The sequence below is a fragment of the Taudactylus pleione genome, unplaced genomic scaffold (assembly GCF_031769625.1).
Source record: "Taudactylus pleione unplaced genomic scaffold, aTauple2 ptg000510l, whole genome shotgun sequence".
Classification (NCBI taxonomy): Eukaryota; Metazoa; Chordata; class Amphibia; order Anura; family Myobatrachidae; genus Taudactylus; species Taudactylus pleione.
The window spans coordinates 3,997,722-4,014,868 of NW_028284912.1; the positions used below are offsets into that span (position 1 = coordinate 3,997,722).

The 17,147-nt window shown below is 43.9% G+C and overlaps 1 protein-coding gene across 6 annotated transcripts in view; it reads right to left on the bottom strand.

Moving 5' to 3' along the window:
* The window catches only part of ENPP2 (ectonucleotide pyrophosphatase/phosphodiesterase 2), a 101,306-nt gene that overhangs the window by 41,304 nt on the left and 42,855 nt on the right, over positions 1–17,147 (bottom strand). For all 6 annotated transcript variants that reach the window (XM_088450196.1, XM_088450200.1, XM_088450198.1 and 3 more), the window contains exons 6-11: positions 16,643–16,740; positions 14,315–14,394; positions 13,965–14,084; positions 13,162–13,217; positions 8,162–8,227; positions 7,606–7,678 (exon numbers count right to left, since the gene is read on the bottom strand). In XM_088450196.1, coding sequence (XP_088306322.1) covers positions 7,606–7,678; positions 8,162–8,227; positions 13,162–13,217; positions 13,965–14,084; positions 14,315–14,394; positions 16,643–16,740 — 493 coding nt within the window. The remainder of the gene's footprint in view (positions 1–7,605; positions 7,679–8,161; positions 8,228–13,161; positions 13,218–13,964; positions 14,085–14,314; positions 14,395–16,642; positions 16,741–17,147) is intronic.

Here is a 17,147-nt window from a genome sequence, read left to right on the forward strand (position 1 = left end):
TTAATGGAAATTTTATGAATTTATTTTCTTCTTTTATTTTTTAAATGCATGGTCACAAATGTGAATGCAGAAGTTCACCAACAATGCTCTCCACTTGGCTAGTCTAGATGGGAAAAGTCAAGAGAAATACAAATATTTATTCCTCTTTGCACAAAATGCTATCAGTATGCTATATGATCACTAAGGGGGGTATTTATCAAAGCTGGGAGAGAGATAAAATTGTTAAAAAAAAATGATAGTTAGGAGCCGATTGGTTGGTCATTTTTTTTTTACAATTTTATCTATTTCCCAGATTTGATAAATACTCCCCTAAGTGAGATCACTGGATGGTTGTGCCCAATACAGGAAATCCCAGCACCCGGGAACACACCCATTACACGCGCAAGGAGTGTGACAACTATATGTATAACTTCCCTCGGAGGAAATACCAGTACCAGAAATACCTGTACCAGAGCTAAGCTGCATGAGATACTATACGGCTTACATATAGTGGCCACATGACTGAGCCAGCGTTAGTGCCACTATAGATGTGGTACAGTATAGGGCATGGGGTGGTCTAAAAACAAGAAAAGCTGCAAACTGATAATAGCTTTTTATTATTGACATGCAGATAGGAAACCCTGGGAGGGGATCACTTATCAGAAGGGAAAGGGTCTGCCCCCATTTCCGTTATGCCCTGGTCTTCGTAAATGTCACCCACTGTATAAGCTTATTTGTTAGGTCATATGCCCCTGACCAGACCGGCATTTCATCAATGTCACGCAGTGTGAGGACTTTGGCAGTACACAGCGGGCACCGCTCCAGCACCAAGCGCTTAGGAGCAGTGGTGTGAGGAGATAGGGCAGCTGTGCTTTACAACTGTGCTTTACAAAGGTGGAAGTGGGGGAACTATTATACAGTAATCAAAGTATTAGGAGTTGGCGAGAGGACAATCCACCCCAATGAGGCAGTGCCGAGATACGACAGCCGGAGAGATATATATTATAGTACGTACGTACGTACATACATACATACATACATACATACACACACACACACACACACACACACACGGAAAGTATTCACAGCGCGTCACTTTTTCCACATTTTGTTATGTTACAGCCTTATTCCAAAATGGAATAAATTCATTTTTGGCCTCAAAATTCTACACAATACCCCATAATGACAACAATGTAAAATGTTTTTGATATTTTTGCAAATTTAATTTAAGAAAAAAAAACTAAGAAATCACATGTACACAAGTATTCACAGACTTTGCCATGAAGCTCAAAATTGAGCTCAGGTGCATCCTGTTTCCACTGGTCATCCTTGAGATGTTCCTACAGCTTAATTGGAGTCTACCTATGGTAAATTCAGTTGATTGGACATGATTTTGGAAGGCATACACCTGTCTATATAAAAGGTCCAACACTTGACAGTGCATGTCAGAGCACAAACCAAGCATGACGTCCAAGGAATTGTCTGTAGACCTCCGAGACAGGATTGTCTCGAGGCACAAATCTGGAGAAGGGTACAGAAAAATATCTGCTGATTTGAAGGTCCCAATGAGCACAGTGGCCTCCAACATCCGTAAATGGAAGAAGTTCGGAACCACCAGGACTCTTCCTAGAGTTGGCCAGCCATCTAAACTGAGCAATCGGGGGATAAGGGCCCTAGTCAGGGAGGTGACCAAGAACCCGATGGTCACTCTGTCAGAGCTACAGCATTCCTCTGTGGAGAGAGGAGAACCTTCCAGAAGGACAACCATCTCTGCAGCAATCCACCAATCAGGCCTGTATGGTAGAGTGGCCAGACGGAAGCCACTCCTTAGTAAAAAGCACATGGCAGCCCACCTGGAGTTTGCCAAAATGCACCTGATGGACTCGCAGACCATGAGAAACAAAATTCTCTGGTCTGATGAGACAAGGATTGAACTCTTTGGCATGAATGCCAGGCGTTATGTTTGGAGGAAACAGGCACCACTCATCACCGGGCCAATACCATCCCTACAGTGAAGCATGGTGGTGGCAGCCTCATGCTGTGGGGATGTTTTTCAGCGGCAGGAACTGGGAGACTAGTCAGGATAGAGGGAAAGATGAATGCAGCAATGTACAGAGACATCCTGGATGAAAATCTGTTCCAGAGCGCTCTTGACCTCAGACTGTGGCAACGGTTCATCTTTCAGCAAGGCAACGACCCTAAGCACACAGCCAAGATATCAAAGGAGTGGCTTTAGGACAACTCTGTGAATGTCCTTGAGTGGCCCAGCCAGAGCCCAGACTTGAATCCTATTGAACATCTCTGGAGAGATCTGAAAATGGCTGTGCACCGACGCTTCCTATCCAACTTGATGGAGCTTGAGAGGTGCTGCAAAGAGGAAAGTGCAAAACTGCCCAAAGATAGGTGTGCCAAGCTTGTGGCATCATATTCAAAAAGACTTGAGGCTGTAATTGCAGCCAAAGGTGCATCAACAAAGTATTGAGCAAAGGCTGTGAAGACTTATGTACATGTGATTTCTTAGGTTTGTTTTTTAATTAAATTTGCAAAAATCTAAAAACTTTACACGTTGTCATTATGGGGTATTGTGTGTAGAATTTTGAGGACAAAAATGAATTTATTCAATTTGGGAATAAGGCTGTAACATAATAAAGTGGAAAAAGTGAAGCGCTGTGAATACTTTCCGCCGGATGCAATGCGTGAGTGCGCGTATGCGTAATATTATATTATATATATTTTTTTATAATTATTTATTTATTTATTTTTTCTCTTTTTTTTTTTTAAATGAGAGTTATGGTAAAACCTACCCACGTTGACTCTCTTTCTTTGGTCCATAGGGTCCACAGGGAGACCTTGGGGTGTAGGTGGGACTTGGAGTACCGGACATCACAATGTTAAGCTTTTGCCATCCCAATATGCAACGGTCCTTCCCCCTATACACCGCCCCTGAGCCTGAGGCAAACCCTATGTACTTCGAATAAAGAGAGTTAACAAAGGTAAGTTTTATCACAACTAATTTTTTTCTTCAGGGTCCATAGGGCTTCACAGGGAGACCTTGGGGATATCCCAAAGCAGTTACTCAAGGGTGGGGCTGTTCTTGAGCTGAGAGGAGAAGCCAGCGTCCAAATGAAGCATCCCGAGAGGCAAATGTATCGTACTGTAGGCATAGAAACTAGGAAAGGTGTGGACAGAAGACCATGTAGCCGCCTTACAAAGCTGTTCAGTTGAGGCGTCACGTTGAGCTACCCACGAGGGACCCACAGAGCGAGTGGAATGAGCAGTGACAGTAGTCGGTACAGGAAGTTCCCATCTGTGTGTAAGCCGGTGAGATAGTCATGCAAAGCCATCTGGCCAATGTCTGTTTGTTGGCTGGCCATCCTTTCTTCCACAGAGCACAAATAGGGAGTCTGTTTTCTGAAGAGAACTGGTACGGTCCACGTAGATCCTGAGAACACGGACCACATCCAAGGAGGCCTCACCTGCCGATTGGAAGGCCGGGACCACAATTTCCTCATTAATATGGAAACGCGTAACCACTTTGGGAAGGAAACCAGGGCAAGTCCAAAGAACAGCCCTGTCCTGATGGAAGACTAGAAATGGGGAGCGACAAGAGAGTGCCCCTAAATCTGACACCTGGGCAGATGCCATAGCCAGAAGAATAAAAAAAAAATAAAGGAGTCTTTACTGTGAGCCACTTGGAGTTCCACAGATTCCAAAGGTTCAAACGGAGTGCCCTGCAGAGCCTGGAGAACCACTGACAAATCCCACAGAACCACAGGAGAGACAAAGGGAGGTTGTATGCGGAGGACAGCCTGAAGGAAGGTGTGGACATCTGGCAGTGAAGCAATTCTACACTGGAACCAAATGGACAGAGCAGAGACATGTACTTTCAGCGAGATAAGGCGGAGTCCAAGGTCCAATCCAGCTTGGAGAAAGGCCAGGACTCTAGAAACTCGAAACAACTGAGGGTCATAGTTTCTGGCATCACACCACTGGAAGTATATATGCCACACTCTATGTTAGATCCAGGTAGAGGCCCGCTTACGTGCTCTGATCATAGTCCTCATCTGTCCACTAGGAGTCGAAAGACTTTTGGGTGGAGAGACCATTCCCCGGCATGCATGTCTTGAGGGCTGAGGAAGTCCATACATTACCAGATTTTCATTCCAACCAGCCAGATTGGACAGTTATCTATCAAATAATTGTAGAGTGTATGCCTAGCATTAGACAAGATTGTGGCTACATTGGCGGCATCAAAAACTGCTTTTCTGCCATCCGCAACTACTGCAAAGGCTCGGACAACGTCCTTTAGGTCCTTTCATCCCCAGTCAGGGCCAAACAGGATTTCTCCATTGTAAAGGTAACGCCTCGAAGTCCTTCTTAGAGTCTGCATCCGCCTTCCATGACCGATGCCAAAGAGAGCGGTGGGAGGACACTGACGTGGCCGATGCTCTAGAGGCCAGGAGACTAGAATCCAAAGTCGCTTCTCCAATATATGGTGCTGCATCTCTTATGTGAGCTATATAGGACATTTGGTCCCGAGAGGCCTCTAAGGGGAAAAACTCTACTAGGGCGTCTGCCCAGCTCTCAATTGCTTTAGCCACCCAGGCAATAGCCATGACAGAGTATACCGATTTAAGGCCAGAGTGAAATCTTTCTATCCATAGGGTCCTTCAGCGAGGAAGCTGTAGGGATGGGTAACGTGGAGCTTTTAATCAATCGCGTAACATGGGAATCCACTGCTGGATGGGAGGGGGCTTCCCATCTTGTACAATGAGCTGCAGGATACACATAACAAGAGGTCAGGCGTTTTTGGAGCCGAAACCTCTTACCGGGCATCTGCCAAGCCATTGCCATGTGTTCAATTAGTTGAAACTATGCCGAAGCCACTTTTTGTCATTTAAACAATGGGTGCTTTGATTTGAGTGGCGGGCTCATCATCTTCTATTTGAAGAATAGACCTAACAGCTTGCACCAAAGCAGGTATATTTATTTTAGAGTGAATCTCTTCCTCCCCCTAGGGGGGATTCAGTGTTCGAGAGATCAGCATCCTCTGCCTCCTCAGATGACACCTCAGAATCTGAGAGCTGCGTAGACTGTGAAGAGGACACAAAGCGCTTGGTAGTCTTACTGGGTGGGGGCTTCTCACCCTGCAACATAGTTTGAAAGGCTGTAGAGATAGCCGCTAAACTCTGTACTGAAGTAGAAAGTAGGTCTACCCATGCAGGGGGCATAAGAGGTACCTGTATTGCTTTATACCTGTTGAGGCAACCCCATAGAGGGAATTACTGCCGGGCCTGCTAGGCGGTCCACAATAGTAGCCAGCACCAGAGAAAAGGAAACCCAGGGGACCCCTGGGCAGGGTCTGGAGGGTCTGATGGGCCTGGAGGGGTATAACACCTAGTACATAGCCCATCCTGTAGTAAATCCTCCTCATTTAAGCCTGCAGCACACACTTTGCATGAGTGTATTATAGGTGCAGCTGTCTGCTTGCTACTCTTCCCCTTGCTAGACATAGCTGCAGAGTAGTATAGCACACAATATGGCACTGAGTAATATTCAACCACTTGTGATAGTATCCAAATACAAGTGGATATGCAGTATAGTGATCCTGCTTATGCTGAGATAAGCTGCAGGAGATCACAACACAGAGTATGGCAAAATGCAGTGACAGACTGAATGTGACAGCCTTCACAAATACCGGAAATGTGAGGTACAGAAAACCCTGAATACACCTGTATGTTAGGGCAATCGTGAGAAAAAAGGGAAAGGCATAAGTTGACAGTAAGAAAATATACAGACAGACAGCGCCAGCATAAAAGTCACATACAATGCATAAAGACTACTCAGACATTAAGACTGGTAGGCTATAGCGCTACATAACCTGGCTCCAAGGAGAGGTATGTAGGGGGACCGGACCCAGCGTTTCCTAGAGAGAGCTGTGGCTGAGCCTGTAGAAAATGGCCGCCGGAGACCTCTGAGGGGGCGGGGCCAGAGGAGGAGAGCAGCTCAGAGAGGCTAGACTGCGGTGGAATGGCGCCCTGAGCTGGGGGAGGGGCCCTGTAATAGGGAAGCTGACCTCCCCTGCTGATTGACAATATAATTTAAGTATAACAATGCACTCCAATACTGGATGGAGCTAGAACAATTCAATAGAGGTCACAAACTCTATATAAACAGAAATCAACAAATACAATAAAGTTCCAGCGCTTCCTTCTAGACCGATAGTCCCAGATTTTCAAAATGAACTTGTTTTCATCTTCTTAAAAATTCTCATATCAAGAGTAATTCTTCTCTTATTCCCCACACCTTGAAAAAGACTAAGGTGTCTATTTACTAAGCAGTGTTAGGAGACAGAGTGAAAAGTGATAAGAAAGTGATAAGGTGCCAGCCAATCAGCTCCCAACTGCCATCTCACAGGCTGTGTTTGAAAAATGACAGTTGGGAGCTGATTGGCTGGCACCTTATCACTTTTCACTGTCTCCTAACACTGCTTAGTAAATAGACTCCTAACAGTTGAAACGCATTGGAGGACAAAGGGAAGGAGCTGATCTGAATTTGGAGGGACTTTGAGTGCATCAGTGGATGTGAATGCAGTTGCTTTTCCCGGGATTGTTCCCTGTTATCACATATGTTTGCTGGTGTACATATACACCTCCATATCTGCTACGCTGCCTATACCCCTAGTGCTGGTGGAAATTTAGTTTTATGTTTTTTTATATTAAAGCTGTACTTCACTATACTCTGCATTTTTTTTCTCTCTTTATGTACCCCTGAATTACCTTCCGTTGGATGCTATTGTGGGGAATAAGAAGAATTACTCTTGATATGAGAATTTTTAAGAAGATGAAAACAAGTTAATTTTGAAAATCTGGGACTATTGGTCTAGAAGGAAGCGCTGGAACTTTATTGTTATTAGTTGACTCCCCTGCTGATTGTTAACCACCGGGACGCTGGATCCTGCTCCATATGTACACTGGTGGTCTAGTGGATCACGCGGACAGAGCCGGTGTTCACGCTCAGCCCCTCCGGTCTGTCCCCTGAGACCGGAGGGAAGACTGCCCAGCCACGTGTTACCACGAGCGGTAACCAGCCTTACCTGTTCCCTGCGTCCGAGTGGCAGTCTGGGGTCCTCCCGAAGGGACGGCTAGGAAAATCCCCAGAAGCTCCGCCAAAAGTACCAAGTGAAGCTATGAAGGGGTGATGGAGCAACTGCACAGACTGCCTGCGGACAGTCTGATGCTACCTGCTCGGCGAGTACACAAAGTAAAATAAAGTAACTCATAAAAGAAAGCTTTGGGCTGCATAAAGCAGCACACTGTGATAAAGGTGAACAGACTCCTGCCGGACACCAGCAAAACTGATTTGCCTCAGGCTCAGGGGTGGGGTATAGGGGGAAGGACCCTTGCATCTTGGGATGGCAAAAGCTGTAACTGTGTGGTGTCCGGTCCTCCAAGTCCCACCTACACCCCAAGGTCTCCCTGTGGAGTCCTATGAACCCTGAAGAAATGATAGATAGATAGATATATACACACACACACACACACACACACTTCAAACTCTAATACGATGCTATATTCTTAGGAATAAAACAAAGTGTATTATGACTTTCTAGAAATCAATGCTCACCTCGTTGCTGAAAGGTCCATATCGGTGTCCAGTCTGATCCGGCTGCTCTGAGTAGATTGCGTACACGGAAGGCCTAAGGAGGACATGACTATGAGGCTAGAGGTATACGAGCAATATGGCGTTGATTTTTAATTGTGCGTGTTGAGGGGGAAGGAGTTGGGGACATTATCATTAAGTATTAGAATATTACACCTGAGGCAATAACCCATGGCTAATAGACCCAGAGGGTGGTCACACATTTTGATATAAGAAAAAAGTCCCGGACAATAACAGCTATTACACTGTGTCAAGCGCTTTATAATGTAATATTAGGTACAACCCAGACTGAGAGGCCCAAATCCCTAACTACCCCCAAGTTGACTCCCCTACCGTAGGGGACCTCTACCACAAGTTCTTCCTTTCTTCCCCCTCCTCATCTTGAAGTTGGATTAATTCACAATGTTGTGAGTAAGTTTGAGATTCTCCTTTTAGATGAAGAGGTGTAATAATAGGCTGGGTGGGTGCACTATACAGAGCATATTTGCACAGTTATAGATCAGTCTGACATATAGCATACCTCTCTTTGTCAGGTAAGTGCAACCACTGCAGGATTGTCATGACTCTACGTTGTTGACTGATTGACCTAAAATGATCAAATAATAATATTAATGTTATTCTACTTTTACATTTATAGAAAGGCGCCACAAAAAGGTTCTAAAACCCCATACAAAAGGTTGTAGAACAAACAAGTTACACAAGTACAAACAGATGCAAACAAAATTCACAAGTTTCATATAGATAAATAATTAAAGTGTGCTATAAGGGTTATTAATTATATAGAGACAACAAAGGGGAGAGTGCCCTACTTGCAAGAGCTTACAATCTAGATGAAAAGTATAAAATGGTCCAACTTAATGGGACAGGAAACCCGGTAGATCTTCACTTTATACAGTACCAGGACTGTGAAATAGGGGCTCCAACGACCACTACAGGCATTACAACTACCACTGTATGAACTCTGGGCAAATCATTCAAATAAAATGTTAAAAAAAAAAAAAAAAATTACCTATGGGAATCATACAGATGAAACTGATATAGGGCGGGATATATTAACACTAAAATCGAATCAAAACTCTGAAAACTGCTGTTTTTGGAGGTTTGACCATTTTTCCCATATGTACAAAGCTCCGGATAGCAAAACCTCCTGGAGCTTGTATCTAATAGGCAATGCCATTTATAGATGTCGTTAACTAATAGAAGCCTATTGGCTTCCTTGCGCAATATTCCCACAGGGTCTCCCGCGGCTTGCTCATGTGTTGGATGAAGGCCTCAGATAGTCAGAAGGACTCCAGGCTCATAAACCCAGAAGTCCTCTTATCGCAAGGACAGCTCTTTTCGGAAGAGCTGTCATTCACAATCTTAATCTCAAATGCATCATCTTACCGAATTACTTCCCCTATATACAGTCCACACATAACTTTACATGTTTTCTCTTTCTTCACTTTAACATCTTCCTGACCAAAGGGCAACATTTCTGTGTGACAGGAACATACAGCCCACCAAGAACCTCGGCAATCTGGCTGGGCCTATATGCAGTCTGGCTGGGCCTATATGCAGTCTGGCTGGGCCTATATGCAGTATGTAACACCTATCCTTGTGTATCAGTACCGATTTCCCTACAGAATGTAACTTGCGAGCAGGGTCCTCTTACCTCTATGTCTGTCTGTTATTACCCAGTCTTGTTTTATTACTGTTTGTTGCCAATTGTAAAGCGCAACAAAATATGGTGGTTGCTATATAAGTAACAAATAAATAATAAATGTGATCAGTGGTGGCTGGCGGGACGTATCGCATCCAAAATGTGATGCTTGATACATCCCGTCCATACTGGTCCATAAATCCAGCTAACCTCAAACATTGCATGCCTCCCTTCACCATCCAAGTCACTAAAATGTGCCTTATGGAATGCACGCTCTGTCTGCAATAAGCTAACATCCATCCACGACCTCTTTATTTCAACCAACCTCAACCTTCTGGCAATAACAGAAACATGGCTCACACAATCAGACACCGTCTCCCCTGCTGCACTTTCACATGGTAACCTACACTTCTCCCACACCTCCATGCCTGGCAATTGTAAAGGAGGTGGGGTAGGAATATTACTCTCCCAATCTTTCACATACACAGTTCTCCCACAGGTACCTTCACTCATATTTACATCATTTGAAGTGCATTCTATCAGGACTTTCACCCCTTTCTCTCTGCGAGTTGCTGTTATCTACCTCCCACCTGGGCCACCTCAACAATTTCTGGAACACTTTTCTACCTGGCTCCCTCACTTTCTATCCTCAGACATCTCCACCATCATTATGGGTGATTTCAATATCCCCATTGACAGTACACAATCTCCTCATGCCTCCAAACTATTCTCTTTAACATCCTCTCTTGGCCTCTCCCAATGGACTGACTCCTCTACTCATCAGGAGGGCCACTGTCTTGATCTTGTAATCACCAGACTATGCTCAGTTTCTGATTTCACTAATGCTCCTTTCTCTCTCTCAGATCACAACCTTATCACCTGCACACTCTCCTCCATTACATCAACATCATTGAAATCAACCAACCCTAAACCCAAAACCCGTAGAAATATTAATGCCATTAACCTTCAACAACTATCTACCTCTCTACAACAACAACTTTCACCAATTTCTACATTCACTTCTCCTGAGACTGCTGCATCACACCTAAACCAGATTCTAGAAAAAGCCCTCGATGAAGTAGCTCCAGCTACCCATCACATGCCACGTAGAGTTAGACGTCAACCGTGGCATTCTAGCTTAACAAGGCATCTACAAAAACTCTCGCGTAAAGTTGAACGTCAGTGGCGAAAGTCTCATACTCCAAGTGACTTCCTCACATATAAGACTATCTACAACTCTTATGTTTGTTTGGCAGTGTCCAGAGCAGTACGATATTTCCAATCTCTAATCTCTGCTCAAGCTTCTAACCCCAAGCGACTTTTTAATACATTTAAACTGCTTCTTACCCCCTTCATCACCCAAACCACCTGCTACTATCTGTGCACAAGATCTTGCTTCCAATTTTAGGGACAAGATTGATAAGATCCGAAATGAAATAGTAGGCTCTTCCTCAGCTAGTGACCTGCTCAATTCCCTACCTGAACCCCCTGGCACATTCACCTCATTTGATCTCACAAACGAAGATGAAGTATCTACACTCTTCTCATCCTCCTACTCTATTACCTCTCCTCTAGATCCTATACCCTCACAAATTAGTAAAGCTCTGTCTCCTGTGCTTATCCCAACCCTAACTAAAATCTGTAATCTCTCTCTCTCTACTGGCAACTTTCCATCACTGTTCAGCACGCAGTGATTACTCCCATTCTGAAAAAACTAAATTCTGACCCTAGTACTCTCTCAAATTACCGTCCTATCTCCCAGCTCCCATGCCTCTCCAAGCTACTTGAGAGACTTGTCTACACCCGCCTCACACACTTTCTTAACTCACACAACTTATTGGACCCACTTCAGTCCGGCTTTCGTTCCCAACACTCCACAGAGACAGCACTGACTAAGGTAGTAAATGATCTTGTCACTGCCAAGGCTAAAGACCAATACTCACTTCTAATTCATCTAGATCTCTCTGCTGCTTTTGACACTGTTGACCACTCTCTTCTCAGACAAACACTGCAATCCCCAGGTCTTAAGGACACAGCACTTTCTTGGTTCTCTTCCTACCTATCTGATCGCTTTTTTACTGTTAGTTTTTCTGATTCTGCCTCCTCTTCGCTACCTCTATCAGTTGGAGTACCGCAAGGCTCTGTCTTAGGTCCTCTGCTATTCTCAATCTATACCACCTCTGTTGGCAAACTAATCAGCTCTTTTGGATTTCAGTACCATCTGTATGCGGATGATACTCAAATCTACCTATCCTCTCCAGATTTATCTCCATCTGTATTGGTCCGTGTCACTGAATGTCTCTCTGCCATTTCATCTTGGATGTCATCTCGCCACCTGAAACTTAATATTTCTAAAACAGAATTAATTATATTTCCACCGGCCAATAACAGTTACCAACCTGATCTCTCTATCACTGTTGATACCTCGACCATCCACCCCGCCCCACAAGCTCGCTGCCTTGGTGTCATCCTTGACTCTGAACTGTCCTTTGTTCCCCACATTCAATCTGTCTCAAAATCATGTTACATACATTTAAAAAACATATTCAAAATTCGACCATATCTCACACAAGACACTGCAAAAACTCTAATCCATGCACTTATTATTTTCCGGCTTGACTATTGCAATAGCCTCCTTACTGGTCTTCCCAAAAACAGGCTATCACCATTACAATCCATTATGAATGCAGCTACAAGGCTTATCTTCCTTGCGAAATGTTCTTCTTCTGCTGCCCCGCTCTGTCAGTCCCTCCATTGGTTGCCAGTTTTCTACCGTATTCAATACAAAATACTTTCACTTACACATAAGGCTATTAACCAAACCACACCAACATACATCTCTTCACTCATCTCAAAATATCTCCCAACCCGACCTCTCCGCTCAGCACAAGATCTGCGTCTCTCATCCCCATGCATTACTTGCTCCCATTCACGGTTACAGGACTTTCTTCGCGCTGCACCCACTCTATGGAATGAACTACCTCGCACAATAAGACTTTCCTCTAGTCTCCAATCCTTCAAGCGATCCCTGAAAACTCACCTCTTCAGGCAAGCTTATCAAATTCCAGAACCTCCCACATAACCTTCATAGCTTCCATATCTAATTACATCCCCTTTTTACAGTCCACACACAAACTCACACATCGTCATAGTCTTCCTCTCACATCCTTATGACATTTGGTCGACATTCCTGTGTGACTGGATCATGCAGCCAACCAAGAAACTGTGCATTCTGGCTGGACCAAAATGCAATATATAGCACCTATCCTTGTGTATCAATGCCCATTTCCCTATAGATTGTAAGCTTGCGAGCAGGGCCTTCCTACCTATATATCTGTCTGTTATTACCCAGTTTTGTTCTATTAATGTTAATTAATAAATAAATAAATAAAAATAAATACTGATTGATCACTTTATTCATCTTAAAGTACTGTTCATTACTAAGCAGACAAAAAAAATAATTTAATTATTGTTTTGCATAGCGTTAGGATGTCATCCCCATGTTTGGTCTTGTGGCCCCCCAGTCTCTAAAAACATATGGGTATGTTTATTGGATTGCGACTGAAAGGCACCCTAGAGTGTGTGTGTGAGTGTGTGTGTGTGTGTGTGTGTGTGTGTGTGTGTGTGAGTGTGAGTGTGAGTGTGAGTGTGAGTGTGTCTCAGGGAATTTAGAGTATAAAATATTTTCTGTATAATATAGAGCGGGGGCTTGGGGGTGGGGGACAGACTGAGATCACCCAAAATATGACATGTCCAACATACATATATGTAGGTAGATGTCATAATACACAAACATTTCATACAATGTTAAAATTTAAATGTTATTAAAGTTTAATTCAAAATCTCAACTTCATGCCAAAATGGTCCCAGTAACTTACACAGGCCAGAAGAACGTGGCTGCCTTCACCCCCTGCTTAGCAGAAGTAATCCAAATCTGAAAAAGATATCGAAAGGCCATGTGACTCATTAGCCCAAACCACTATGGTGTCACAGCTACTATACACACTGCAGATGTGGGAGGAGCTTCAGTTGTCCGCAATGGACTGGGAGGAAATCCGTTTCAATTGAACAGAACAGGAAAAGGTCAGTTTAACAGCGCATATCATCATTTAGGTTCATGTTTCATCTGAAAATGTACAATTTTGGTGTCTAATAAACCTTTAAGAATCAATCCCCACACCAGTGTCCGAATCGGTATGATTTACCGCCGGACCCATGCCCGGCGGTTGGAATCCCGACAGCGGCATCCCGGCAGAGGAGAAAATCCTGATCGTCAAAGGTAAGTATATACTAACCTATTTCTACCCCCTAACCCTCCCTTAGGGATGCCTAACCCTAATCCCCCCTCTAAGTACCTAAACCTAACCCCCCCCTTCCCCGCCGCCTAAACCTAAGTCCCCCGGGGTGGTGCCTAACCCTAAATCCCCCCCAGGGGTACCTAACGCTAACCCCCCCTTCCCCTAGCCTAAACCTAACCTACCGGGGGGGGGGCTAACCCTAAGTCCTCCCCGGGAACCCTAAACCTAACCCTCCCCCCCCCCCCGTGGCATATCGACGCCTGTCTTTAGACCCTTGCCGGGATATGACAGTTGGGAAGCCGGCTTTCGGGATTAGGTCCACCGGCTTCTCGACTGCATACCCCGTGTCACATGACTTATTTTGGATATTGCCAAATACTTACTGGCTCACCTCCCCACCATCGATGGTTGAACTTCTCTCGAGATCGAAGGCTGAAGTTAGCATCAAACTCCGGATCATACATAGAATTACCAACAATCCCATGGGACTCCGGGTAAAGTCCCTTAGATAGGAGAGAAAAAGATTAAAATTACATATTTTCTTTGCAGCTTAATTTAAGAATTAATCATATGATACTCCCACTACATTTCTGAGCATGCCCTTTGATTCTAGCAAGTCACTTACCACTATTGTTAATTTAAATGTACTTTTATATGGTAAAACAAATAAACTAAAACTGAAATATATATATATATATATATATATATATATATATAAATGATCTATAGTTACCGTTGCTAGTGTATACAAATTCGGGAATGTTTTTGTTGGATATACAGGTCTCATATAAGGAGAATGTGTTCCACAGGTTCCTATTTAAAGAACAGAAAATAAAAAATAAATTACAAACATATATATTTACATAGCACCAGTATACCAGTATATAGTTCAGCATTGTACAAAGGTATTTATTAATTCACATTAGTCTGGCACTGGTGAAAATAAATTATTATTTTGGGCTAGTTATAGAAAATAAAAAAAAGAGAAAAAAAATAAATCCACCAGCGTAGCAGAGCGATTATTTAATTAAATAATGAAGCATTTTTCCTGTGGGCACCCCCGGCTGACAACATACAGGTCTGTCGCTAAGAATTGGATGACAGCTGCCGCACTTGTACTAACTATGCCCAGTAGAAATAGACTGTTCTGGGGAAGCATCACAGAAGGCCACTGGTGAAGGCTACCGCCGGCGAACGTCATCAAGGAGAAGGGCTCGGTTAACTAGGCAAAACCTCTAAATCCTGCAGGAACAGATTTTTGGACATACTGCTTTTGATAAATAGGGCCCTAAGCCTTACTACGGATACACCATTGTCAGATAAATTTAAATGCATAGTAACTTTCCTGCAACAACATTACATATTACATAGCACATGCCGAGTACAATTGGGAGGAAACAAACACAGCTGTCAATGCAATTAAGGATCTAGCCCATGGCCCAGTGGGCACTGAAGAGCCAGATTACCCTAAACCATTTTTAGGTTTTGATTTTTTGACAGACAGGAGAAGGGGACCCAAACCAGCATGTTGCCTAGGGCTGCTTGGGGGTGTTTTAATCTGGCTCTGAGGAGAGTGGCAAAATGAGCCTGGGTTCTCCTTGGTCAAGTTCCAGTTCTCAACCTCCTTTTGATGGAGCATAACCCAGCTAGCAGTCCACAGACTGCAACAAAAAGAAGCTTAAGTTTGGTCCATGACTTTGCAATATAGTGTATATTTGTGTGATTTTGCTACATATGGATAATTTTGAAAGCAAAAGGAAAGTAGCAATGAAGGGACGATATAGCACAAGGAGGCAGAAAACTCACAATATTCAGAATTTGTTACAGAATATAGCCTTTGGTCTGTCGGTCATACAGGTTGAGTCTCCCATATCCAAATATTCCGAAATACGGAATATTTTTACCATGACTGAGATAGTGAAATCTTTGATTTTTGATGGTTTAATGTACACAAACTTTGTTTAAGGCACAAAATTATTAAAAATAAAGTATAAAATTACCTATAGGCTGTTTGTATAAGGTGTATATAACATATAAATGAATTTCATGTATGTACACAAACTTTGTTTGAGCCACAAAATTATAGAAAATATTGTATAAAAGGACCTGCTGGCTGTGTGTATAAGGTGTATATGAATCATAAATGCATTCTGCATTTAGATTTTGGCTCTATTCCTAAGACATTTCAATATGGTAAGCAATTATTCCGATATCCAAAATACCCCTGGTCCCAAGCATTTTGGATATGGGAGAATCAACCTGTATTAAAAAATGCACCTACTCCCTCATCCCTGTAGAAGGGATATTGGGCCTGATTCAGACCCACTCGCGAGCGGCTGTCCGCTCGCAAGTGGGTCGATGTTATGCACTGAGCATGCGCACGACGGAGGGAGCTCCGTCGTGCGCATGCGCCAGACGCGACGAGCGAAGGAAAGTCCTTCGCTCGTTGTGTCCGATCAAAGGGGGCGTGCTGTCAATGTTGATTGACAGCTCGCCCCCTTTGGTGGGCGTGCCGGGGGCGTGCCTCCCTGACGGGGGCGTTCCCACGGGAACGCCTCCCGTCAGAAGCCGGCCCACTGACATCACTAGTGATGTCAGTGGGAGTGATTTTGGCTCTGATAGAGCCAAAATCACTCCGGAGCTTGCGGTTGAAAACCTCAACCGCAGGCTCCGGCTCGCAATTTCGATGGTCGCGATGGTCTCGACCATCGCGGCCATCACAAAGCACGCTCGTATAGCCTGTGGGTGGTGACCCACAGCTATACGAGCGTCCAGGAGGACACTCCATGAAAATGGAGCCCGGCCCTCATTCAGAGCGTGCGCTCTGCTCAGAGCGTACGGCTCTGAATGAGGGCCATTATGTTTACTGCTTGAACCATGTACAGACATCAATTGACTGCTCAGTGTGTGATTATGATATGTAAACAGGGAATGCCTCTTTTTTTAGGATTTTTGGTGCCACTTCGAGCAGTTGTGGACATGAAATGGTTTTCCTATTCTTATGATGTATGCGACGTGATGCTTTAATAAAAAAGTGTTTTGTTTGTTTAAATGCACCTACTTAGCTTATAGATATTGGGCAAAACCTTGTTTCCTTCCTTCATATATGAAGCTCGAAAACCATCAACCGAGAAGATGATCAAAGGAGGGCGAGAAAATCTAGGAAAATAAAAGGATGTAGGAGGATTATGAGGAAACGTGTTCTCCGACAGACTGAAATCAGTTTATTCAATGCAATCCTTGGATACACTCTGTGTGACCTTACATTTGGTACTAATTTTCCCTTTACTGGATGATCGCATACAGCAAGAACTGCTGAACTTTAAAAAAAAAATAAAAAAAATTTTTATTATTGATATTTTATCCTCCAAAGATTTAGGGATAATCTACATTCAGAGACGTACCAAACACATGGGAATCTTTGGGGGCAATTCAATTCACCACGCTGTTTGTTTAGTCGGAAAGAGGCTAAGTCGGAGAATGCTGGTTCTCGTGGCTTAACCTGGGTGTTTAGGCGCGAGAACCGGCACTCTCCGACTAAAGTGCCGGCCACGTGGCTGTCATCG